Source organism: Engystomops pustulosus, chromosome 10, assembly GCF_040894005.1.
Source record: "Engystomops pustulosus chromosome 10, aEngPut4.maternal, whole genome shotgun sequence".
NCBI lineage: Eukaryota > Metazoa > Chordata > Amphibia > Anura > Leptodactylidae > Engystomops > Engystomops pustulosus.
Genome location: NC_092420.1, coordinates 66,455,175 through 66,481,409, shown reverse-complemented (window position 1 = coordinate 66,481,409; position 26,235 = coordinate 66,455,175). Strand labels below are relative to the sequence as shown.

Genomic DNA, 26,235 nt, shown 5'->3' with positions numbered 1-26,235 from the left:
CCAGACAGTGTAGGAGATGTGGATGCTGCCCCTGGCTGGCTGCCCCTCATACTGTAAATACTCACATATACGCCGAGGCTCCTAATTTTACCCCCCCCCCCAAAAAAAAATGGAAAAATGTCCACAGCAGATGGCCCCTTTAATGAAATTTCCACCACTGATGCCCCCCTTTACATAGGTGTCCACAGCAGAGATTCCCCCCACCCCATTAAAGGGTTTTTCCCACAAAACAAGTTAGACCCTGTCCACAGGATCGCGAGAATGAGGGGACCAATGGGGTCCCAGGTACCTCTGACGGACCCCTCGTTGTTCCCGGAGATTAATGGAGCAGACGGCCGCGCATGACCGTTCTTCTCCATTCATCTGACAGTGATTCAGGAGAGATGGCTCCATAGAGATGAATGGAGCAGAACGGTCATGCCTAGCCGGATGCTCCATTATTTATTTATTTTTTTTTTAAGGCAGATCTTCATATAAGGTTGGGTCTTACCGCCTATATGAAGATCCGCCATTGCATACATGTGACAGGCTGCCTTTTACAATTATAGAGAAAATATGAAAAAAGATGAAAGCTTTAGGAAAGAAATCTGGTTGTGCACAACTTCAATCTATCACTGCAGCAAAAATAAACTGACCTCACATTTAGTTCTAGGACAAGATTTCAGCTAACGTGATTCTCCCAGAAATGATTTTTTCATTAACTTCAGCCGCAGCCGCTGGGCACATGAAATATGAATAGACACAACTCCTGGGAAGTGATGGATCAATAACCACAGAGAAGGAATCACAACTTTGCATTTTATCACTGGGTGAGTGGTGGAGACAATTTACAGATTGTACAGCAATGTACAGATATACAGATTTGGAAACATACCATATATACTTGAGTATATACTTTTACATAACATATACACCAATAAAGAAAAAGAAAAAAAAAAGAAAAGATAGAGGGGCTGTATTCTTTGAAGAGAACCGGTCAGGCTTATCTGGACCACTAAACTAACTACATAACTTGTTGGACCTGTGGTGTATTATTTCAATTCCCCCACATCTTTGATGAAGTTATTGCACAGACCCCATGAAGCTGGGGATAAATTCTACACGCCGCTAAATAATGGACCAAAAGATAAATACAGGCAGTCCCCGGGTTACATACAAGATAGGGTCTGTAGGTTTGTTCTTAAGTTGAATATGTATGCAAGTCGGAACTGTATACTTTATAATTGTAGCCCCAGGTCTCTGTCACAATTGTATTTTAAAAATGTTGGGTTGCCATAAGAACCAGGATTAACACTAAATCTTCATTGCAGACATCATTTATAACTGTTATAGATGTTTATTGTAGCCTAGGACTAAAGTACAGTAAATTACCAAAATCCAGAGGTCCGTTTGTAACTAGGGGTCGTTTGTAAGTCGGGTGTTCTTAAGTATGGGACAGACTGTAATATAAAGCGATTTAGGACCATAAATCAATGGTCCATGACAACTTGTAGCTGCTTTAAGTGTCCCAAACCTTTAACCCCTTTCTGACCAGCCTTAAAAAAAAGTCTCTGTCTTTTGTCATACGTATGGCAAGACGTGGCTCCCTATGGAGAGGGGAGGGCTGAGGAGCGCTTACCTCCCTTTCCTTCTACGGCTGGCCTTATGTTCACCCAGGGAGCATAGGTTTGTGCGAAAGGGGTCTTAGTGTGCAAGGAGAACTTACCCCCTTTTTATAGCAGGCAGAGAAAGGGGGGAGTGCTAAGGGAGCAGGAGGGGGAGACATCTGTTGAAGCTGGAGCATGGAGAGACTCTGGTAACCCCCCCCCCCCCCACACACACACACACGAGCCTTTCAGGCTCATAATCATAATTTTAGAAGTTGATTTAGAATTAAGGAGGCCATGGATAACCAATTTAAGAATATTACCACAATCACAGCACCTGGATCTATGGATCTATAAGTAAAAAAAAAAATGTTAGAAGGACCTTTTTGTAATGTATAGTATATATTTTTTAAAATGTTCAAATGAACGTACTAACCATTATACACGAATTCCATAGTGTGTGATGGTCTCATTGATATGTAATATGTATAGTCTCGGGCACACAAGGCGACTATGTCAATTTTTTATTTTTTTTTTATTATTATTATAGTGTAGACACCTAAGGGGGACATTTCTACAGTTTTTTTTCTTTTACAAGTTTTCCACTGTATCTGGCCATTTATAGCAGCCCCAGTTACAAGGAAAAACCACCCTCTATGGGGGCAAATGTCTGGGGCAGAGATTTATTGGGTCTGATCAGACCAAGCTGCTCTGCTTAACTCTTTCAGAGCCAGCAACCATGGGGTGCTTAAAGGAAATTTACCATCAAAGTTAAGCATGATAATCTATGAGAAAGTGTCCCTGGTTCATAATGATGGATTTTGATGGTAGATTTTCTTTAAGACATCCGTGTCTTAAACACACACACTATTATTTATAGCACTGTTGAGTGTTATATTTCTGCCTGTTGCTTGGTAGAAATGTTCCTCTTCATACTGGGAATGTTTTAGATTGTAATTTTATGATTTTCCATGACTCTTTGATTTGTAGAGAATTGGTGTCTTAAAGGGGTTTTCCCATGAAACGGAACCCTTGACACTCCCCTGAGTTTAATGGAGTGGCCACCCGCTCCATAGAGATGAATGGAGCAGAACGGTCATGCGCGCCCATCTGCTCCATTAATCTCGGGGAGCGGTACCTGGACCCCATCGGACCCCTCCTTCTTGTGATCCATCTGTGATCATCACTGAGAACCACATCGATCAGAAAGATATGCCCTGTCCACAAGATATGGCCTAACTTGTTTGGTGGGAAAACCCCTTTAAGGCTGCATGTACATGACCATATAACAGATCTTTACAGTGTTGTATTGGGCTGTAACACTGAACCCAGAGACATCTCAGGAGCCACGTATTATAGCTGCCATTACAAACAGAGGCTTCCCAAGAAATTTTCTATTGAATGCATTATGGATTATGAATGGATTTTCTAAATTACCAAGCGAACTGTGGATTCTCTGTTTTTCAGTAAAAAAAATCCTCTATTTTGACTAGTAGTCGGAATAAAAGGCAGAGGCTGCGCCGTGCATCTGATTAAAGATGTAAGATTGCAGCAGATTGTTTAAAATATTCAAAAGAAAAGCCTTGTGTCTACATATTAGGCTTGAATGGATGCTTTTTCCATTCCATAACCCCCAATGCTGAAGTACAGGGCTGCAAACTGAACAGCGAGGATAGGACTGTCACCTTAGCGTCTCATAGTCAGCGTATTGGGAAACACTTATGTATTACACCTGTGCAAAAAATAAAAATTAAACGTCTGGCCTGGAAGAAATTTGTGTTCGCAAAACATTTTGACAGAAGAAAGGGATGAGAGAAGTAGAGAGGAAGTCCTGGGAGAGCGAGATCTCAGTGTGGTTAGGTCTGTACCATTGGAGACAAGGATATCAGAATGTAAGAGTGGAGCACATGTACACAGCCTCCCATCACAGCATTACAGATCATTCAGGAGATTGCCAACCCCACTGGCACCAGCTCCCAGACACAGATCTTTGCAACCACAAAACAAAAAAAACAAAAAAAATGCTAATCTTTGGAAACGGAAGGAAAAACACATCAACTTCGAGAATTCTGTTTCATTGATTTCTCAATTAACAGACAATATGATGATAGATGTACTGGAAATCTACACGTAAACGGTTACACATCAATGTGAAAATTCTCATAGTTACGAAACATAGTTAAAAGGAGTTTTCCAGAAAAAAAAGTGCCATGTATTTATATAGAAAAAGTACTGGATAAGTGTCTGATCAGTGGGGATCACTGAAACCCTTTATAGATCATAAGTGCACCACCATTCAATTCATCTCTACACAACTTCCAAGGGTTAATTTGTGTCCTTTTAACCATCAGTGACCCTGGTCATAAGAATTCCGCTCATCAGATGCTTATCACCAGAATTAAACCCTAGGGGGTCTGATCGCTTTTACCATATACTGCAAAAATAATTCAGTTACTTTCATTAAAGGGAGCCTGTCACCAGGAATGTAATTTCAGCAGTTATTATAGTTTATTTCACATTACCTGGCACCCTGCCACAAAACACATTGCAACTTCATTGCAGGCCTGCCTTAAAAGGAGCAGCTAACATCGTTTCAGTGATTGCTCCAGTAACACAGGTGTGGGTGTTGATGAGGAAAGGGCTGGAGATCAATCTGTCATGATTAAGAAAGAATCACACCACTGGACACTATAACCCCTAGGCGCACCAGGACGTTATAGTATGTCCCCGGGGCTAGATGCTTAGCGCACGGGGACGTTCTGTAACGTCCTGCTTCTGGCACCGGCTCACGAACGGAGCCGGTACCAGAAGCAGCGGCTGTCGACTGTCTAGTACAGCTGACAGCCTGCGCTAACACCCGCGATCGGAGCCGGCTCCGATCGCGGGTGTTAACCCCTTACACGCCGCGGTCAAACATGACCGCGGCGTGTAAGGGTGTTTGCGCTGTGGATCGGATCCCCCGTGCCGCTTACCGGGGGATCCGATCCACTTCTGGGCAGCTCCGAGGACTGGCATGTGCCCCGGAGCTGCCCGGTCTCCATGGCAGTCAGACCCCTTCCGGGTCTGACTGTAAACTGTCTGAGCATGCGCAAGCTTGCTCAGACAGTTTACACTGCTCTACAATAAAATAGTATTGTAGAGCAGTGTATTGAACTTAAACCAGTGATCAGAGCATCACTGGTTCAACTTCAAGTATGTATAAGTAAAAATATGCAAAAACACTTAAACACTACACATTATAATAAATAAAAAATAAATACATAAAAATATATGCCCCTAAAATGTCACTTTCCCATAAAAACACTTAATAAAGTATAAAAAACACAAAAACACAAAAAACCCTGCATATTTGGTATTGCCGCGTCCGTAACAATCTGTATAATAAAACAGAATCGTTACTGGACCCGCACGGTACACGCCGTAGAAAAAAAAACGCAAAAACGTTCCGAAAAAAGATAATTTTTAATTAATACTCTATAAAAAAAAAATGCTCTAAAAAGTAATTTAAAAAATGTTATGCACTCCAAACTAAGCCCACTAAAAAGAACAACTCTTCTCGCAAAAAATAAGCCCCTAACTAGATTTGTCAGCCGAAAAATAAAAAAGTTATGCATATGAAAAGATGATGATGCTAAAATGAACAAGATTTTCTCCAAATTGGTTTTTATTCAGTACAATTGAATAAAATACACAAAACCCCCACATATTTGGTATCCCTGCGTCCGTAACAATCTGCATAATAAAACAGAATCATTATTAGATCCGCAAAGTGAACCCCGTAAAAAACAAAACAAAAAAAAGCTCCAGAAAAAAAGATCATTTTCAATTAATACCCTATAAAAATGCTCTAAAAAGGGATTTAAAAAAATGTTATGCACTCTAAAATAAGACCACTAAAAAGAACAATCCTTCTCGCAAAAAATAAGCCCTTAAACAGATTTGTGAGGCGAAAAATAAAAAAGTTATGCATATGAAAGACGGTGATGCTAAAATTAACAACATTTTTGCCAAATTACTTTTTATGCAGTAAAAATGGGAAAAAAATAAAAAAATCTATATAAATGAGGTCTTTTTGTAATCGTGGCGACCCATAGAATAAAAACAATATACTATTTTTATGGTATGGTAAACAGCCAAAAAAAAAAAAAACCCATAAAAATCTTCCTGAAAAGTGATGATTTTCATTTCCTCCACCAACAAAGAGTTAATAAAATCTCACCAATTAGCCTATAGATTCCCCCAAATTACGTACCAGAAAAGTGCATCTCATGTGGCAAAAGAAATAAGCCCCTATAGGTCCACATTAAAAAAAAGAAAAAAAATTATAGCCTGTACATTGTGACATAGCAAATCTGATCTGGATGGCGCCTCCTTCCCTTCTTTGCCCGGCCGTGCGCCCATACAGCAGGTTACCACCACACATGGGGTATCGGTGTACTCGGGAGGAATTGGGTAACAAACTTTGTGGAGCCTTTATTCATTTAATCCATTGTAAATGTTTAATTTTCCACCCAAAATGGGTGTATTGTGAAAAAATATTACAATTTGCAGACTGCACCTCCATTTTGTTTTAACCCCTATAAAACACGTAAAGCGTTAACAAACTTCTTAAAAGTGGTTTTTCATACGTTGAGGTGTGTAGTTTCCACAATGGGGTAATTTACGAGTCTCACTATCATTTAGGCCTCTCAGTGTCAATTAGAAGTTGAGCAGGTCCATCTAAATACAGGTTTTGGTGATTTTACAAAAAATGTGAAAAATGATACCTAAATTCTGAGCCTCATAACATTCTAGTAAAATATGTGGAATCTTAAAAAACCATACCAACATAAAGCAGACATTTGGGAAATGTAAGTTATGAATTTATTTGGGAGCTATGACTATCTGCATCAAAAGTAGAGAATTTAGAACGTTGAAAATAAAGAATTTTTCCAAATTTTGTTTTTTTTCATAACTAAACACAAAATATTTCATCCAAATTTTTAAACTAATTTGAGGTACAATGTGTCACGAGAAAACAATCTCAAAATCCCCTGGATATCTCATAGCGTTCCAAAACTATAACCACTTATAGTGACACAGGTCAGATTTGAAGAATGGGGTCGCGTCCTTAAGGGCAAAAGAGGCTGAGTCCCGTAGGGGTTAAAAGGAGGCTGGGGCTTGGCATCATTGTTTCTCTTCTCATGGTTATCTCTAGAACAACATGTGCAGTCATCATTGCACTACACAAAACTGTCCTAACAGGGAAGAGTATCGCAGCTAGAAAAGGAATTCAAGGAGAGAGGTTCCATCGTTGCCAAAAAGGCTCCAGGGCGCCCAAGAAGGACCAGATAGTGCCAGGACCGTCTCTTAAAAGTGTTTCAGCTTCGGGATGGGGCTCCCAGCAGTGCAGAGCTTGCTCAGGAATAGCAGCAGGCAGGTGTGAGTGCATCTGCACGCACTGTGAGGCGGAGACTCTTGGAGCAAGGCCTGGTGTCAAGGAGGGCAGCAAAGAAGCCACTTCTCTCCAGAAAAATCATCAGGGACAGTCTGATATTCTGCAAAAGGTACAGGGAGTGGACTGCTGAGGACTGGGGTAAAGTCATTTTCTCTGATGAATCACCTTTCCGATTGTTTGGAACATCTGGAAAACAGCTTGTTGGGAGAAGACAAGGTGAGCGATGCCACCAGTCATGTGTGGGGCAGCTTCTCAGCCAAGGGAATCGGCTCTCACAGTCTTGCCTAAAAACACATTGATGAATAAAGAATGGGACCAGAATGTCCTCCAAGAGCAACTTCTCCCAACTGTCCAAGAGCAGTTTGGTGATCAACAATGCCTTTTCCAGCATGATGGAGCACCTTGCCATAAAGCAAAAGGTGATAACTAAATGGCTCAGGGAACAAAACAGAGATTTTGGGTCCATGGCCTGGAAACTCTCCAGAACTTGTGGTCAATCATCAAGAGACGGGAGGACAAACAAAAACCAACAAATTGTGACAAAATGCAAGTATTGATTGTGCAAGAATGGACGGCTATCAGTCAGGATTTGGTCCAGAAGTTGATTGAGAGCTGCCAGGGAGAATTGCAGAGGTCCTGAAGAAGAAGGGTCAACACTGCACATATTGACTTGCTGCAGTAACTCATTGTAACTGTCAATAAAAGCTTTTGTTACCCATAATATGATTGCACTTGTATTTCTGTATGTGATAAAAACATCTGACAAACACACATAAAAACCAGAGGACAACAGATCATGTGAAAATATAATATTTGTGTCATTCTCAAAACTTTTGGCCATGACTGTATATGACAGCCCCCTCCCCAGGAGTCACCACACACTGGTGGCAGGGAGCCAGGTAATGCCAAATAAACTAATATAAACTACTGAATGCCGAGCACATTTTTAAAATCAGCATGGCATAGGCTATTGGAGCCTTTTGATGGGGGAAACCCCTGTGATTCGACTCCTACTCAACAAAGGCTTATCCTGTTTATGTTATACACCATTTACCTTGGTAAACCCCTTGAAGCAGGTCAGTAGAATAAACTAATCTAAGCTCTCTCAATCAGTGTCTGGGACAGGAGGCGATTGCAGATCATTGAATTTATTGCTGGGGGTGAATGCACCAGTTTAATATGGCCTTTACAACTACTTATTACATTATCACATGTAACAAGGTACTTCTGCACTATTGGCTTCTGTATATCTTATGTTGCAATCTTAATGACATCTGTTCATCAATAATAAAAGATTTATACTGATATAGAACAATATCGCAGCCACTGCACTAAGAACTATAAATGGATACGTTAAAAACGGTTACCGTACTTTAAAATTAAGCAAACAGAGAAATGAATTTACATTTCTTCCAAATACAAGCATAAAGATAGATAAGCGTCTCACTAGTTGATTTATTGTACTATGAATTTGCATCTTCTACTATAGTTTTTTTTGCATGATTTTATATAGTAAAGTAATGGAGTGGTTGGTACAAAGGGCAGCAAGATGCAGTATAAACAAAAAAAACTGAAATAAAATATTAATAGATATCAGGATGGAGGATAATAGTCCTGAGAGTCCTGAAAAGCTTCTATTAAAAAGGACAATGTTTGATTTTAATTTCACGTACAACATCATCAATGGATATTGAGTTACAACAAACAGAAAAACTAAAAGAGGAAAAATGAAGTCCCCATTTGAAAAAGTAATGAAATCAGACCCAAGTAGAATACAGGATTAGGCAACATCAACTACTGGAATCTGTAATTTGTGCCAAATTTAACCATTGTGCTCCATTTTGTGTCATTTCAAGTGAAGTCAGTCCATCTCCCTCTCAATGGCAGTCACTATGCCGGACACTATTGGAGCCCGAAATATCCCATTGACTATCATGAGGGTCCTAAGGGTTTCTGTGCTGCTGTCACTTTAATGCACAAAAAAATCCTTTATGCAGGATGTTTTGTCTGCTTTTTAAGGATTCTAGGTCTGAGCCTTGTTCTACGTACACAAAAAGTCAATGGTGGATGATATGTGTATTTTTCCATAGAAATCACAGTAGCAGGTCCAGAGCAGCTCACCCTGCACAGCAGAGAGGAGTACGGCATATGGCAGATACAGGATTTCTGCAATGTAGGAAGTATAACTGCTGTGTAGTGAAGACGCTGGCAGTTACTTGCACATCTGCTAGCGACGGCTCTGCTCATATTTTCACAGTTAACACCTCCAGGTTACAGAAAGATTGTCAGTCTTGGCCAGAACAAGCTGCAGGAGCCATAACTTAAAATGCACCATCTGTGATTTGCAACGATTCCTGCCCCTGACTGGATCAACAGTTACTCAGAAACTCTATCTTTCGCATCTACAGGTGATCAAACAGACACAGGGCTTTGAAAAACAGACACTTTACCCCAGTTTTGAGGATATGAACTTGAAAAATCACTTATCCACATCTGTATATTAAACCGTAAAACCCTGTATGATTCCTGATCTGTTGTACTGAGAGATGACGAAAGCCGACACCTTGGAACGGAGTCTAAATGGCACCCGGTTTTCACCAGAGCACGCCGCAAAGCGGGTTGGACTTGCTGCCAAGAGGTACCACCAGGTCGTTCAACAGGCGTGACTTTGTTCGCAGTGGCGGCCAAAGCGTAGTACAAAGTCGTAAGGCAAGATCATAGTCGGGAACAGGCAGGAGGTCTAGACAGGCAGCACAGGATCAGAGTCGGGACATACAGAGCGAAAGGTCCGGACAGGCAGCATGGGATCGAAGTCAATAACGGAACTGGGTTCAACCACAATTTGGAATACAAGCAGAGGCGAGGACGCGCACGCCTGACCTCCGGAGCCGGAAGAGGAACGCTGGAGAACGGAGAGGGGCAGAGGTGAGCCCGCTCCCGTGACGTGGGTCGCGGTAGCACCCATGACACGTTATCTGCAGCGGTTACATTTCCTTGTTGGAATATCATACAGCAAGATGATCAGTGTTAAAGGACATCTCCCACCAGGATTAAAGACTGGCTGCAAATAAGGCTGAGGGATTCCAGGCTCCGTTCACACCCTTGGAGCCTGCAGCCCCTCAGGCTAATTTGCATGCAGTCCTTCATTCTGGTGCTAGATGCCCTTTAAAGGCTGTATTAACCAGAAACTGTTTAAGCGCTAAAGGGTAGATTTTGGATACCATTACCTGTATTTGATAATTGTTTGATAATGGTATCAAAGATTAATTCCATTTTACAATCTATCGATTCTATATTAAGGTGCCTCTCCCTACTGCTCACACTCTGAACTGTGTCAATGACCTGACACAGCAGGGGCAATGCCTGGAAGTAGGTGGGGGTCTGACGTTTGCTTTCTTGGATGTCCAGCTTATGGCAGTGCGTTTACATATGACTTTATCCCGGTGTTCCTTACATCCTTTCAATGATTCTATGAGGAATCCAGTGCATCAGTTCTTGCACCATATACCGCCAGACCTATGAAAAGGTCTGAATAAAAAATGCCACATACAGTGCGTTTTGTCCCAGCTATACTCCTTTAGTGGCCACGAAATGGGTGCATCTGATGCTCTAGAATGTAACCTGTTATTTCAGACCCTGGCACAAAACTATTGGCCAAAATCAACTAATATATGGGAATGTACCCTGGCCACATAGATGCTTCTCCATAGTAAGCAATTAAAACTATATACTGTCGGTCTGTAGCCAGCACTACTTAGAAAAAAAGATCCTATTCTGGACCAGCCGCCCCCTAGCCGAAAATCAAACATAGGTAACATGATTCACGTTTCTGATTGAACATAAACTGTGTAGTAGATTACAAACAGACAAAGGACTTTATAATGTTTAATTTTTTTTAAAGGGAAAGAATTATTTTAGTATCGGGAAACAAGATATTACACTAAGTATCGGTAACAAAGTCCAAATTCTGGCATTGTGACTAGTCATTACAATAGCAGTCAGAAGCATAGAGGTTTCTAATCTTTAGGCACGGCTGTTAGGAGCCATGTGCACTCTTATTGAGGACAATCCAGATGTTGACAATACATTCTAGAATCTAGGTTAACACCTGCAAATCGATTGTCTCTTAAAAGCTTATGCAACTCAACACCATTTTTTAAAATAATAGTGCCCTTTCACACAGACGTTTTGGGGACATAATATACATGCCCATAGACACCTATGGCGCCCAACCACAGTACGCTGAGCACATGCGTGAGTCACCGTACCTTACCATTGCCGGGAAAAATTTAGAGCATGCTCTATCTTTCCCCGTACGTACGGCCAAGCACAATGCCTTGCTATGGAGAGAGGTGAGCAGCGAATGTATCTGGCGGTCATATGCTAGCCAGCTAGCTGGCTACTGCCATAGTAGTGAATGGTGCCGTGCCGTAAAAAAGATCGAGCTATACGAAAGGGCTTCCGTCTGCAGTGGCTCATATCCAAGCACCTTCCTCTGTGGAACCACCCCTGCTTTCCCCAAGGTCGACAGAGTAGGCTATTTGCGGAATGGAAAGACAAGGGGATACATACAGGCAGGGAACTCCAACAGCAACACTAGGGAGGAACGGATAGATAAATATAACCTAGGAGGATCCCAATTTTTTCGATTTGCACAGATTAAACATTTTTGCATAGATGTTGTTAGGGATATGGAACTAGAAGCAAGTCAAAATCAATTTTACAATATACTGTTGATGCTAATACGCACAGGAGGGATCTCAATTCTGTATAAGGTACTGTGAAGGAAATTGGAAAAGGAAGATTTGACATTTCCAGGCTGGGTGACACAACTGGGGGGACGCGGAGACGGCAGAGAAAATCCTTAAGGGCCGGCAAGTCCTATGTAAAGCAGTAGTAAACCAGGCGTGGAGAGACACACATGATGCACAGGGCAATATACACCTTCAATCTCCCACCATCCCCAACCAACCCTCAACGGTTGACGGCCTGCCCAAAATGTCAGATGACAGGCACGGATATATACCATGGCTTATGGTTATGAGAACTCCCAGGCCTTCTGGGAACAAATGAGAGATAGGTGAAGACCTATGGCAGCGGGTAATACCCATGGACCCAATGACATATCTGTTCCATTATGGCACCCAACAAGACGATGAGACCATCCAGAATTTTTGCTGGCTGCCAAAATTGTTCCACGTGCTGTGCCTGGTGGCAAAGAGGTCACTGCTGCAGCAACGACTAGAGCCAGGGGTTCCGACAACAAACAAGGTGGTTGAGCAGATGAAAAAAACTCTTCTACATTGAAAGATTGGAGGCAGAGCGCCGTAAGTCCAAGTTGGCGGGTAAACTCTTTAAGAAGTGGAGGTTATTCAATTGTAAAATATTTCACTGCACAGTAAAGAGTAGAACTAATGAAGCCTTTTACTCTTACCCAATGGTATCTGACAGAGCATGGCACAAGGCTATCTTTTACCAAAAATATGTTGTGGCTGTGAGGCTCCGTATGGAGAGGGGATAAGGTAGCATATGTTTGAGGGCTAAGGCTCCCTGCACATGAAGGTGTACAATATCAGGCCTGAGTGTAATTGGCATGAGGTCCGCTCACACTGTGATTACAGCAGAAAAGCAGTGCCGGAAGCAGGATTAGAACCTGCTCCAGAATTTGTGGCTTGGGCAGTCGGCTCATACACGGTATATGTATACAAATCCTTTGTATAAGCCCATAGAAATACATGCAGTCTCATGCCAGCCAATCCAACAGTGGCTAGGCCAATGACCAAAAGCTTAAAAGCTGTAAGGTGAAGCTTGACATATTAAGAGCTGTTCCCAAATATAAGAATTCTGATTTATTAGTATGTACCAATTCTATGGTACATACAGTATATTCCCTCTGTGTTTTTGATTTTTTTTTGTTATTTTTTTGATAATAAAATATATTTAAAGGCATTTGTTTTGCAATTTGTGTGTTGTAGTATGGTGGGTGGAATATTAGGCAAGTTATTAATATACATGTATTAAAAGTTTTGCAGCACTTTCCTGAAATGTAAAGTAAAGTCCCTGGTTCAGAAATATCTTTTACCACATCAGCCAGACATTCCTGTCCATAGAGAGTCTTGTGATCCTAACTGTCCATTACAAATCTACCTACCAGGACCTTAAGCTTGTATTCATAAATCCTATCATACAGTTCAGCAAGGGCGATTGGCTGGAGATGGAGGGTCATGCAATCCTTACGGCCCATAACCATTTTATAGAGATAATAAAAGGTAAAAACATTTCTGAACCAGGGGCTTTAATTTAGATTACAGGAAAGTGGTGCAGAACTTTTAATAGGTGTAAGTTACCCTGCCCCCTATACTTGCACTCAAATGGAGCATGTTGACAATCTTTTTGATAATCAAATACAATGAAGTTTTTCTTTAGAATACTCTCGACGATGAATGTAAATTAGCTTTATGTGTACTTGACCGCTGTATGCCTAGAGAAACCGGAAGGCTCAATAGGCATCAACCACTTCTCCTTTTTAGTGGTAGCAATATTAGCCAAATGTTAAATCATTTTAATATTTTGCAGCTATGGCTACGTAGATGTGCTTAAACTTTCAACCTGGCTCTTTCTTTTTGGAGTTTAGGAAAATTGGAAAATTAACTCCCTTTAAAGAGACCCGCTGACATGCAGAGCTAGTAGTGGGAACAAATGATCAGTAGCAATACAGCAGCAAAACGAGTGCCATATGAACAGTAGCGGCCAGTGCCACATCTACCATAAGATCAGTCAAGCCTTTGGCCTCAGGGCGGCAGAGTGTAGTGTAAATCATATCCTGCTAGTTATGGTCTTTTGCACTTTTTAAATTCTGTAACATGTGCTGCCTTAAAGGTCTACGATTCCTTACAAGTCCTTAGCAGCCACCTCCATGCCACCCCATGTTTCACAGCTGGTATGGTGTTCTTAGGCTTGCAAGCTTCCCTTATGTTTATGTTGGAGTAATGGTTTCTTCCTGGCAGAGAGCTCTTTCCGCACTTCCCTGGTGATACAGGACTCATTTTTCTGCGGATAATGACACTTTCTTACCAGCTTCAGTCAGCATCTTCACAAGGTTTTTTGCTTTTGTTCTTGGGGTTGATTTGAACATTTTGGCACATCTGTGGGGCACAGAACCCATCTCCATCATGAGTGGTATGATGGCTGGACATTCTTGTTTGTACTTGTGTATAATTGGTTGTACAGATGAACAAGGCACCTTCAGGTATCTGGAAATTGCACCGAACTATTGAACCAGAATTGGGCAAATCCACAATTCTCTTCTTGATATCTTGATTTCTTTATGCCTTGTCATGATGTTGCACAAAGAATCAGTGCATTTCCGGTGTGCCTTCAAATACATCTGCAGACATATCTCTACTTTGACTTCAGCTTCGAAAAAAAGGTTGACTGAGGGGAGACCTCATTACAATGTATATATTTCTGAACGGTCAGTGAAGAGATCTCTCCAAAGATATTTTTATACCTAGGCCTGTGGCCAGGACAAAGGACATCCTCTTAGCCGATGATTCTACCATCACCGTAGATGAGGATGCTTTACTGTAAAAACAGTGAGACTATGGAACATCACTGCAGCAGAAGGTTGTTATGGCGGACTCTATGTACATGTTCAAGAGAGCCTTTCCAGAGAGCAATAATATCACGTTGTATGGGAATAAAACTTTTTGTAAGTAGTAGTTTAAGTGATCCAGGGAGTTAGGGGTCGTGAAGGAATTTTTTCCCTGCTTTAGGCCAATTGGCATCAGCCTTGCAGAGTTTTGCCTTCTTCTGGATCAATACAGTACAATTTAATAGGTTGTACTTAATAGGCTGATGTCTTCTTCTAACCTTCGTTTATACTATATTACTTTGCAAAACGTAATAAAAACGCCTAAAGAATTATCTTGCTCTCATTTTTCTGGCATTTGGCAAATATACATTTGGTAATACTAACTGACCTAATAAGGGAAATGTTTTTTTTCTGATTATATGTTAGATAACATATAATCTAACGTATATACTCGTGTATAAGCCGAGTTTTTCAGCACAAAAAATGTGCTGAAAAATGTCCCCTCGGCTTATACACAAGTCATACAGTCATGAAAAATCTTTAAAAAATAATAAACTTATATACTCACCCTCCGGTGGCCCCGACCTGCAGCGCTGCTCCCCCGATGTCCGCGCGGGTCCTCTTCTGGCTTCGGCGCCCGTCTTCTGTCTTCACTAACTTCGTGCGTCATACTAGGCGCCGTCCAGGGGATAACAATGGCGGCGCCCGGTGCGGTGTTAGTGAAGACAGAAGACGGGCGCGGAAGCCAGAAGAGGACCCGCACGGACATTGGGGGAGCAGCGCTGCAGGTCGGGGCCACCGGAGGGTGAGTATATAAGTTTATTATTTTATTTTAATGCTGGGCTGGCTGTATACTACTGGGGGCAGGGCTGTATACATACTGGGGGCAGGGCTGTATACATACTGGGGGCAGGGCTGTATACATACTGGGGGCAGGGCTGTATACATACTGGGGGCAGGGCTGTATACATACTGGGGGCAGGGCTGTATACATACTGGGGGCAGGGCTGTATACATACTGGGGTCAGGGCTGTATACATACTGGGGGCAGGCTGTATACATACTTGGGGGGTCTGTGACTAATGCATTTCCCACCCTCGGCTTATACTCGAGTCAATAGGTTTTCCCAGTTTTTAATGGTAAAATTAGGGGTCTCGGCTTATACTCGGGTCGGCTTATACTCGAGTATATACGGTAAATATGTATTTCTATATAATAAATGTAAACTTCTGGTTTCAACTGTAGAAACTGGTTATATACTCGGCAGCTACTCCTCTTTTTGACATGTTAAAGAGGCAGTGTTAGTAATGAATCGGGTTGCCATTCTTACAGTAATCTAAATAAAAAGAAATTCATAAAAAGAATTCTTGGTACATCAACATTTCATGTGATTTCTTTACAACATTGCTAACGCTCCTACCAAACCTTGCCCTTTTCTCCTATGTACTGGAATTTTCTATATGGCTGCCACGCAGGGGAGGACGCAGCAGCCAACAACCAGGAGCAGGAGCATACCATAGCATATATCTCCTACAAATCTCACTCATCCTTTCATATAACATTCTTACTACAATACAAGCTGCCTTTCTTCTTATAAAATAAAAAACCTCTAAAAATAAAAAGTAGACAATAGGCATTGTCATGTCCATAAATTAACCTCCTGACCAATAAAATAAACATGTTATATAAAGTACAAATCTCCCCCATCAACCCGTCCAAAATTGTGAAATTGACATAAAATGGTGCCAAAAAAATAGCATTTCCTTCACTTAAGTAATAGATTTCTGAACAAATGGGACACATTTTAAGGGTTTAAATAGTTCCATCACAGCAACAGGTACTCTATAAAGGGGTTGTCAGGGATTTAAAAAAACATGGCTGCTTTCTTACAGAAACGGCATTCAAAAGCCTTCAGTCCTTATTAGAAAGATTTAGACAGAACCCAACCCTATTTCTGTACGTAGGCTTCTCCATACTGACAAACATCTATGGGTAGAACGCCGAGGCCATAATATGATACAATTGTGTAGCAAAATGTATCTCCTCCATGACTTGTTTCTCCCACCAACTCTCCGTAATCCAGCAAATGCTATCATGAAGTAAAAACACAACCTCTGGGGAGCTGCTTTTTCCATTACATGACATTAATTTTTAATGCACATATCCGAACCCTATCTCAGAGGCATCGACATGTGTTGGTTAAAACGCTACTAGTCGAATATTTGTTACTCAGGTTAATGTATTATTCGGAATTATAAACAGAGATTAACTAATATTTCCTAAGGGATGGTAAAATCTTACTAAAAATAAACATGTACTAAAGCTAATGGGACGAGAACTCAAACTGTCCTGTAAAAAATATATTTAAAAAGTACATAATGAATAAACGTAAAATATTAATAGCTATATTATAACGTTAAAAAAGATCTTCAATCAATCGAATTTACGGTCTAAAATAAAAACTAAAATCTATCAACATTTACACATGCATCCAACAGGTGCAAACCCAATGCAGCCCTAGGGCTTATTCACACAAACATGTTCAGCCACAGAAAACACTGACTGTATAGGGGCCACATTTTAAGGCAGGAGTCCAAGCATCATAGTTATATATGATGCAAGGAGTCCCTGCATTCTCAGTGGAAGCTTCTTTTAATCATTTATAGTTATGCTTAGACTACTTTCCCTGAAGCAGCATTTGATCAGTGAAAAAATGCTTGGTCAATATCCAGTATAAGTGGCCACAGCTAATGCTCAAGACTTCCCCTTTTAAGTGAGTCAATCACAACGTGTAAGTACCTAAACTAACTATGCTACATAGGGCTATGCCCACACGTGCCACCAATGCTTTTGTTTTATGCTTCGTCCATGCCAAAACTTCACTTTAGAAATATGCTAATTTGGCTGAGGTGCTATTTCTGTACTCAGAAGTGACATAGCTATAGGGATAAGGATGAGAGAAGGGGTTGGGTGGGGTAAATTTAGCATGGGGCACTTCAGCCTAATTTGCATATTTCTACGGTAAAGTTTTTGCACAGAAGGAGGAGTTAGTTCAGGTAGGTAAAGTGTGGGGATAGATCCCCTATCATTGCCTGGCTGTTGGATATGCAACATCCACATGCAGTTGGCAATGAATGGAAACCGGTGACCACTAGCAATAATGAAATAATTTCATTATTTCAGTTAATGGCTACAGTTATACTGCAACACAAACATATTTTAGTGCAATTTTCCATGAAAACACACATTTTTTTTTTCCAAGGTAAAAGTGAGGTTTTACCACTATTTGGTGGCAAACATTGAGCAAAACCATAGTTGTACCGTACAACCCAGCCTTGGGCTAAGGACACACATTCAAGTTTTTGGATGTGGTTATTAAAGCCATAAAAGTTTTAGAACATTACATTTTTTTAAAATATCATCTAAAAAACTACATGCGTACCCTTTACCTAATGATAGCAATAGAGAATCCCTGATCTTTACCCAATAATATCAGTCAATTGCCCTGTAGATTATTTGCACCTGCCTGGCAATGCCTTCAACGTGCGCTTTCCTGCAAAAGACAGCAGCTGCTTAGCACAGAGATAATGTGTAAAATAAACTACAAGATGTACACCGTGATAGAGAGGCGATGATGGAAGATTATTAAATGGCTGCAAATATAATGGCCAAATTAACTGAAAAAAAAAAAAATTACTGATATGAGAGTACGCTATCGGACTGCTAAGACATAATTCTGCGCCATTTACAGTCACGAGGAAACCTATGATCAACATCCATCATGATAAACCAGGGACACTTACTCATAGATCCAGCACAGTGACTGTGGAAATCTTCTTATAGTTGTTATCAATGCTCTTCCTTCTTCTAAAATTAACCAGGCAGAAGGTCACTGGGGGGGTGTTACCAGAGCCCCATGGTGCTCAGCTGCAGCTTAACAGGCTGTTACACTGTGCAGAAGGACTCCCCCCTCACACTATGCACTGAAACTTCTATGCTGCCGAGAAGGAGCAGATGGGGAGGGAAGTCCTTCAGACTCATTAGCATAATTAAAAAAAATGGACTCTTATAGGAAGGATAACAACTATAAGAAAGTTACCACAGTCACTGTGCCTGGATCTATACGTAGGTGTCCCTGGTTTATCATGATGGATTTTAGTTTCCAAATGTTTTTATTAAAGCATGTACTATATTAAGCTGTACAATCCCTCACAGCTACAATTTTTCCTTCGAAGGGGGTCAACTACCACACATAACAAATAGACAAGGCTGGTGGTTCACAGCTGTCTAAATTTGCTTATTCTACGGAGAGGGGGCAACAATACCAGTTAGAGATAATTGTAACGCTCTATCCATGTGGGAGACGCCGAGAACCAGATCCACGGTTGCCAAATATAATTGAAGTGCTTTAATCAATCAAACCTCAATCCTCTCATACATCAAACAAATTGAGGCGGCTAATGACGGCTTCCATAGAGGGGGAAGGTTTACGCCATCTCGCTCCTACAACAAGAAAGTGTATAAAAAGTTCTATTATTAACTCTGGAGGGTTTGTTCCCCAACGATAACGCAGTAGGGCCAATATTTAGGTGTAGAGAGAGGACTGAGGCCGATAGATTGCCAACCCCTGACCACAAAACGGCCACCACTGGGCAGGTCTACCAGATGTGTTGATGATAACCCACCTCCCGGCAACCTCTGAAACATAAATGGTAAATGTAATGCAATATTTTAAGCGAAGTTTTGGTTAGTAAGACTTGGTGACTGCCCCTGGAAAGAAAAGTCATAACATTCTTGATTTTAATGGTAGATTTACTTGAAGTCTTTTTAATTGTATTCTTGCAGACCAGTGTTAGTGTAGTAAACTATAACCTGGGCTGTAGAGAGACCTAGTTGACATAATTCATGGCGATTTTACCAAGACCACTGCTGACACTGCTTGTACAACAACACATACAGAAAAAATATTCTCATTAGCAAGATCAGTAGAAGTAAAACCGGAGGGGCTGGTGTGACAACTGCTACTATTAATGGAACAATAGATGAACATAATCAAGAAGCGTTTAGCACGAGCTTCCATTTACTTGCTCCCTGCCACGTTTGTACCCTGGAGTATCCTGGCAGGACATATTTACTCACAAGTGGTTGCACGATTGACAAGCGATTATGGTCATTTTCTGACTGTTTAAATACAGTCTCCCAGAGCTGATGCTTTTGCTCCCTGAACATTTGGAAAGGCTCTCACAAGCTTTTAGAGGAGACGGCGTTACCTGCCCTGCTGTTACTGGAGGAATGGCTGACCACAGTTCACTGGCAGCAGACACTGCAGATAAATAGAATCTAACAAGACATTTCTTTGGGAAAATGATGAAAGCTTCCATTAGCCTGTATCTGGGGTATAACTGAAGAAGGCTCATATCTACCTGAAAAGAAGCTGCTTGGTACTTTAAGCTTTCACTAATAATATAATGATAACCAAGTCTAGACATCTTTTTTTAATCATTTAAAAAAAATAAAAAAAACTTGATAGATGCCTTTAGAAAGCGCATGAAAATATGAAAGGTAAAAAAAATAATACAGGAACCACCAAACCACATGCTTAAAAATTACAGCATAGTGAAACAACAACTATCACACCATCTATAAATACACATAATCAACATGAAGTGATAAAATGGGCTCCATAGCAAAATCAAAAGCGTTCTTACACTTAAATGATGAAACTGAGTAGGGGAAAGATTCAGAAATGCTTTTATGTGAGAGGGAAGCCTCTAAGCCGATAGGTTTTAAAATAAAAGCTACCAATGTTCTTGATAATTTGGGGAAAATGTTTAAAATCCTTAATAAAAAAAACAGTAATACAAAAAAAATTAAAAAAGTAAATTTTTTTTATTAAATATACCATTTAAAAAATGCTCTGAACTCCCTTACAACCAATCCTACCATTGTAGGATTTTCAGATATGTCTCTCCTGTATCCTTCAGATCTGTCAACCGGGGCTAAAACACATAAGAAACACACAATGCTTTCGCCTTTTCAGGATTACGGTTCATCTTGAAAAGATCTAGAAGATACATAAAGATGTTCTTGGCAATGCATGTAGTTTGCAGTCGCTGGGAAGTGTGGGCATCTCTGTGACTGTGGTTAGCTTATTAATCAGAATTTTACCATTTGCATATCTGCACGTAATACAGAGAGTTCTCCAGCACAAGACTCATAAACGCTGATAACATCTAGATGAAGTTCTTACTGCTCAATCTAATTTATCTTCATTCAAGCAGATTGAGAAATCTTTACATAAAACTGGGTACTTGGTATTTAACATTAAATAATATTTTTTGCATAAAGGTTTTTTTTATCCTGAAAGGAAAATCCACTTCAATCCAACAACTAGAGAAGACTGGGTGCTGTAATGTGAATGGTTAGATTGGATGGATGTATAAATGGATCAATGGATATTGAAGAGGAGCTTTCTCCCTCCACTAACTCCCACTCTCTGCATTATAGAACAATCATTGCTATTGGTTTTCCAACCAATATCATCATTAGACTTCATACTGTTAAGTGGGGAGTCCCAGGCCGACTGCTCCAGTCATGCGCCACCTACAGGACAGAGGAAAGTCTAACCTAATGGCACCAAGTGCTTGGGGATTTTGGGGTTGTAGAAAATAAAAATTCCAACTGAAGTGGTCTAACCACAAGAGATCAGCTGTTCTCCCCAAATGATAACAATGCAACGGAAAGGGGAGCAGACAGTGCCATTCTACATAGTATATGGTCTGACCTATACACAGAGAACAGTGCTGCTTGTATCATGTTTCTTTCTTTGTGTATCAGCTGTTAAGATATGATATTGTGGGGGGGGGGGGGGGGAGGCGGGGGGAGGGTGATGGTTGTTAATGCCCAATCAATCTGATATTGTGGATTCTATTCTTTTGATATTAATGAATATTTAAGCCTTGAAAATATCTTAATTAATGATGGAAAGGTTTGTACCATTTTTATCCAATGTTTTTGCATACATTTCTACCTTAATTAAAGAGGTTGTCCAAGTTTTAAGGGGTTGTCCGATATAATAATTTTTCCAGCCATATATAAAACAACCCCTTTAACTTCCTTAGAATTGAACAAAAAAAAAAAACAAAAGAAACGGTAAAATAGCCTTGATTAAATATACCCCTAATATTCTGTGTATGTGGCTTCTAGGCAGCAGTGTGGAGTTCTATATTAGTCCCTTATTCTTGCTCTGAAGACTGCAGGGAGGCATAAATGGAGAGTAACACCTGACTACAGCACTACATATGTAGTCTGTTGCCATAGAAACACTAAAAGCTAAATATTTTAAAAATGATTTTTAAAAGTATACAAATTTGCTAATTTAATTAAATTTTTGATACTTGGGACAACTATAAATGAATAAGAAACCCATATAAAATCTTATCAGTTAAAATGTTCCTTTATATTTTATTACCAAGAAATTGAATTTTTGGGATTTGTAGTAACTTGTAGATTTGCAAACATTAATATGTAGTTTAATGGCTGGAGATTATGTCTGGTTTTACACAATTTCTAGAATCCACGCATGTACCTGTAGTGTACACTATTTGGCAATGGCTTATAGGTTTTTTTTTTCCCTATAAATGGCACGGAAAGACTAAAAAATTCATAAGATCTGTTTCACAAATCACCAATTCAACCAAAAAAAGCATATAATAAAAATGACAAAAGATTTGTTCTTATAGCTAATAAAATATTGATGCCAAAGCATTCAAGTAAAGTTACTTTCTGTGTTCTGATTTAATGAATCATTTGAGCAGTATCTGACGGAGTGACACAGATGTAGGGCTCGCTGAAGCCTACGCTAATACCTACTAGTATGGACTTCCATGGGACAGTGAATATAGAACAATGTGTCAGACTGAAGCAATATCAAAAGATATTAAGTGCTGTGCCAAGGATGCTACAATGTTGGACCACAACGTTCCTTGACCTGTGAAAGTCTCCAAAGTACTTCCTTGCCCTAGAGGCTCAAATGACTCATAAAATCCACAACAAGAGGCAAGAGTAACACTGGTACATTTTCTGGAAATGACTGTAATTGAAGATATGGATCTTGTTTATCTTTGTGAATAATGTTCTAGTAAATGTGTTTTTTTCCTTGTTGCACAGAATAAAATACTAAGAACACGTTATTTACTGATCTGTTTAGATAAAAAAAATATTACCTAGCAAGTATATATTATACATGTATATGATCACATTATAGATAATTATTATACAGGTTCACCAGTCACTGAGAATATTATATGAAAGGTCAAAATCCTTTGTTTAGAAACTACTGTTTTATACAATATATGTATTAAAATGATTTAAATGAGGGAGGGGTTGTTATGTTTTTCAGTCTTGTAAGAGAATTTGTCACATGTAAATGCGGTCTGATCTTCCAGCAGCAGGTTATAGAGCAGGAGGAACTGAGCAGATTGCATCTCATGTCCTATCTGCAGGCATTATGTTATAGAGCAGAAGTTTCTGAGCAGATTGTATTACGTTTCCTATATTAAGGAATAATATTATAATGCAGGAGGAGCTCATTATAAAAAGTACAAAGTGTAATAGGTGCAGATGGCATGTTATAGAGCAGTAGGGCCTGCACAGATTGTATCACATGTCCAATCTTCCAGCAGCAGGTCATAGAGCAGGAGCAGATTATTATATATCCCGTGTCCTATCTGCCAGTAGCAGGTCATAGAGCAGGAGTTGCTGAGCAGATTATATAGAGTTTCCTATATGCAGGCAGCATATTATAGTGCAGGAGGAGCAGACTTCAACATACAAAGTTTAATATATGCAGACAGCATGTTATAGAGCAGGAGAAGCTAAGCAGATTATACTTGGTACCCTATATGCATAGTGCATGATGTAGAGCAGGAAAACTGAGAAGGTTTTGCATGGAGTCCTATCTGTAGGCAGCATGTCATAGAACAGAAGGAGCTGGGCAGATTAATATAGATTTGTCAGAAAGATTTAATGCAACTTGTCATTATTTCCTCCAAAGGAGGTGGTCATATAAAAGACATGCTGCTCCCTTTCTATGACTGTTAATACAGGGATAATTGTCCAAGTACCCTGCTAGAAAATATAGACCTCTCCCATGGCACTGCCCATGATAAACAGGAATCGAGACATACATCTTACAGACAGCTGCTACTATTTTTGAAGGGGAGGCAGATTGTGTTAGGTATTGGCTGTAATCAATTGTGTGACTGTACCTTTGTGTGTGTTTTAGTAGCAGCAGGATTGTACAAAATGCAGTTATGTATCAGGATTGTAGCTGGACTTGGTCTGGTTTGTTTGATGCATCACTGGTAGATGTGGTAGAGAGGAGGAGCTGGGGAACAGTTGCATGCAGTTGAATGTAAAAATAAAAAATAACATTACACATAAAATATTATTATGCATGGCGTTTGGTTTATACCTTGTAACAGGATTATTTATACTTACACAGATAGCAGAACTATGGCAATGATTGACCATTCAGGGACTGTGTGAATAATGTTTGTATTTGTAAATCTGCAACACAAAATAATTGATAAAATGAATGACAAAACATACAGAACCTACAGAACAGCAGCAAACAAGGTTAATAATGTAGGATCGAGGCCACTAGTGTGTTACTTTATGTTACTATGAGGTCCCCGATGCTTATTTTTAGTAAAAACGATAATGGAAGGAAGATGTGATTTACCCAAATCAATTTTGATATTTGAATGAATCAAAAATAATTTTTGGTTAAATAGTTTTTTATAAATTGAAAAGCATACTAATCATATACAGACATAATCATTATGTATATGTATATATACTTCACATACATACACAGCGGATTGCAAAAGTATTCATACCCCTTAAAGTAGCAAATTACACTGAAAATACTCACCTTCTCTCCATCTTGATCCCAGGACTGGTGTTTAATAATCTTGACATGCCGGGATTGGGCTCTCTTATTAAAATCAAGATCAGCAAAGACCAGCGCCGGGGACATGATGAAGAGGAGAGTAGGTGAGTATTTTCAGGGTTATTTGCCTTACAGCTACGGGTAGATGTCCTTTAACCTTTTTCTAATTTTTAGATGTTACAGACACAAAACTAAGTTTATTTTATTCAATGGGAAAGAGCTACTCAAAGTGTCAATTATTTGTTAAGTTTGGAAAAAAAAAAATTAGATACCTGCTTATGTAAATGTATGCAAATTTCAAAACTGCAGCCAGTGGCTGGTATACATATTCAGCCTCGCATATCCCTAAATAAAATCCAGTTTGTCTAACTGCCTTTTTTAAGTCACCGAATACCTGAGGTAAGTTTAGTTTATCCGTCTGTATGGTCAGTATAACTACAGTTGCTTAGTGAAGACCTAAGAAGTTTCTTAGAGAACATAAGTGAATAAACAACACAATGAAAACCAAGCAAAACACCAGACAATTCAGGGATAAAGTTGTGGCAAAGTGGATTGCAGGGTTTGGTTTGAAAATTTGCTAATGTGCAGGGACCCTCGGCTATTTAAAGTTGTCCGAATAAGCGTATACTGTATACTTGTACTTCCCATAAAATAGAGATGCTGGAACATCTTTTCTTACAACTCTGCATTGTGCTGTTGCTCTGTTATTCCTCTTAGGACAGGAGATAACCATAAAAAGGGAATGGTAAAGTTGTCAATTTATATATGTACCAGGAAGAATAACAGAGGCAGGGCACAATGCAGAGTACAGGTAGTCCCCTATTTAAGAACACCAGACCCCTAGTTAAAAACAGACCTTTGGATGTTGGTAATTTACTGTACTTTAGCCTCAGACTACAATGATCAGCTGTAATAATGATTAATGGTGTATCAATGCAATTAAGCTTAATTGTCAATCCTGGTTCTTATGACAAACCAACATTTTTAAAATGCAATTATCACAGAGACCAAAAAGATTTTGGTTGGGGTTACAATTATAACATGTATATGATCATATTATAGATGATTATTATACAGGTTCACCAGTTACTGAGAATATTATATAAAAGGTCAAAATCCTTTGTTTAGAAACTACTGTTTTATACAATATATGTATTAAAATTATTTAAATGAGGGAGGGGGTTGTTATGTTTTTCAGTCTTGTAAGAGAATTTGTCACATGTAAATGCGGTCTGATCTTCCAGCAGCAGGTTATAGAACAGGAGGAGTTGAGCAGATTGTATCTCGGGTCCTATCTGCAGGCAGCATATTATAGAGCAGGATGAATTGAGCACATTGTATATCATATCCTATCTGCAGGCAGCATATTATAGAGCAGGAGGAATTGAGCAGATTGCATCTCATGTCCTATCTGCAGGCAGTATGTTATAGAGCAGAAGTTTCTGCGTAATCCTGGTTCTTATGCTTAATTGTTAATCCTGGTTCTTATGACAACCCGACATTTTTAAAATGCAATTATCACAGAGACCAAAAAAAATTTTGGCTGGGGTTACAATTATAAAATATACAATTTCGACTTACTTACAAATTCAACTTAAGAAAAAACCTACAAAACCTATCATGTTCGTAACCCAGAGACTGCCTGAACCAGTGTTGGGAGCTT

General features: G+C 39.8%; 1 protein-coding gene across 2 annotated transcripts in view; it reads right to left on the bottom strand.

Annotated features, from left to right (window-relative positions):
• RPAP2 (RNA polymerase II associated protein 2) overlaps positions 1-26,235 on the bottom strand; it is a 51,997-nt gene that overhangs the window by 2,847 nt on the left and 22,915 nt on the right. For both annotated transcript variants that reach the window (XM_072128778.1, XM_072128779.1), the window contains exon 11: positions 24,119-24,187. In XM_072128778.1, the coding sequence (XP_071984879.1) occupies positions 24,119-24,187 (69 nt within the window). The remainder of the gene's footprint in view (positions 1-24,118; positions 24,188-26,235) is intronic.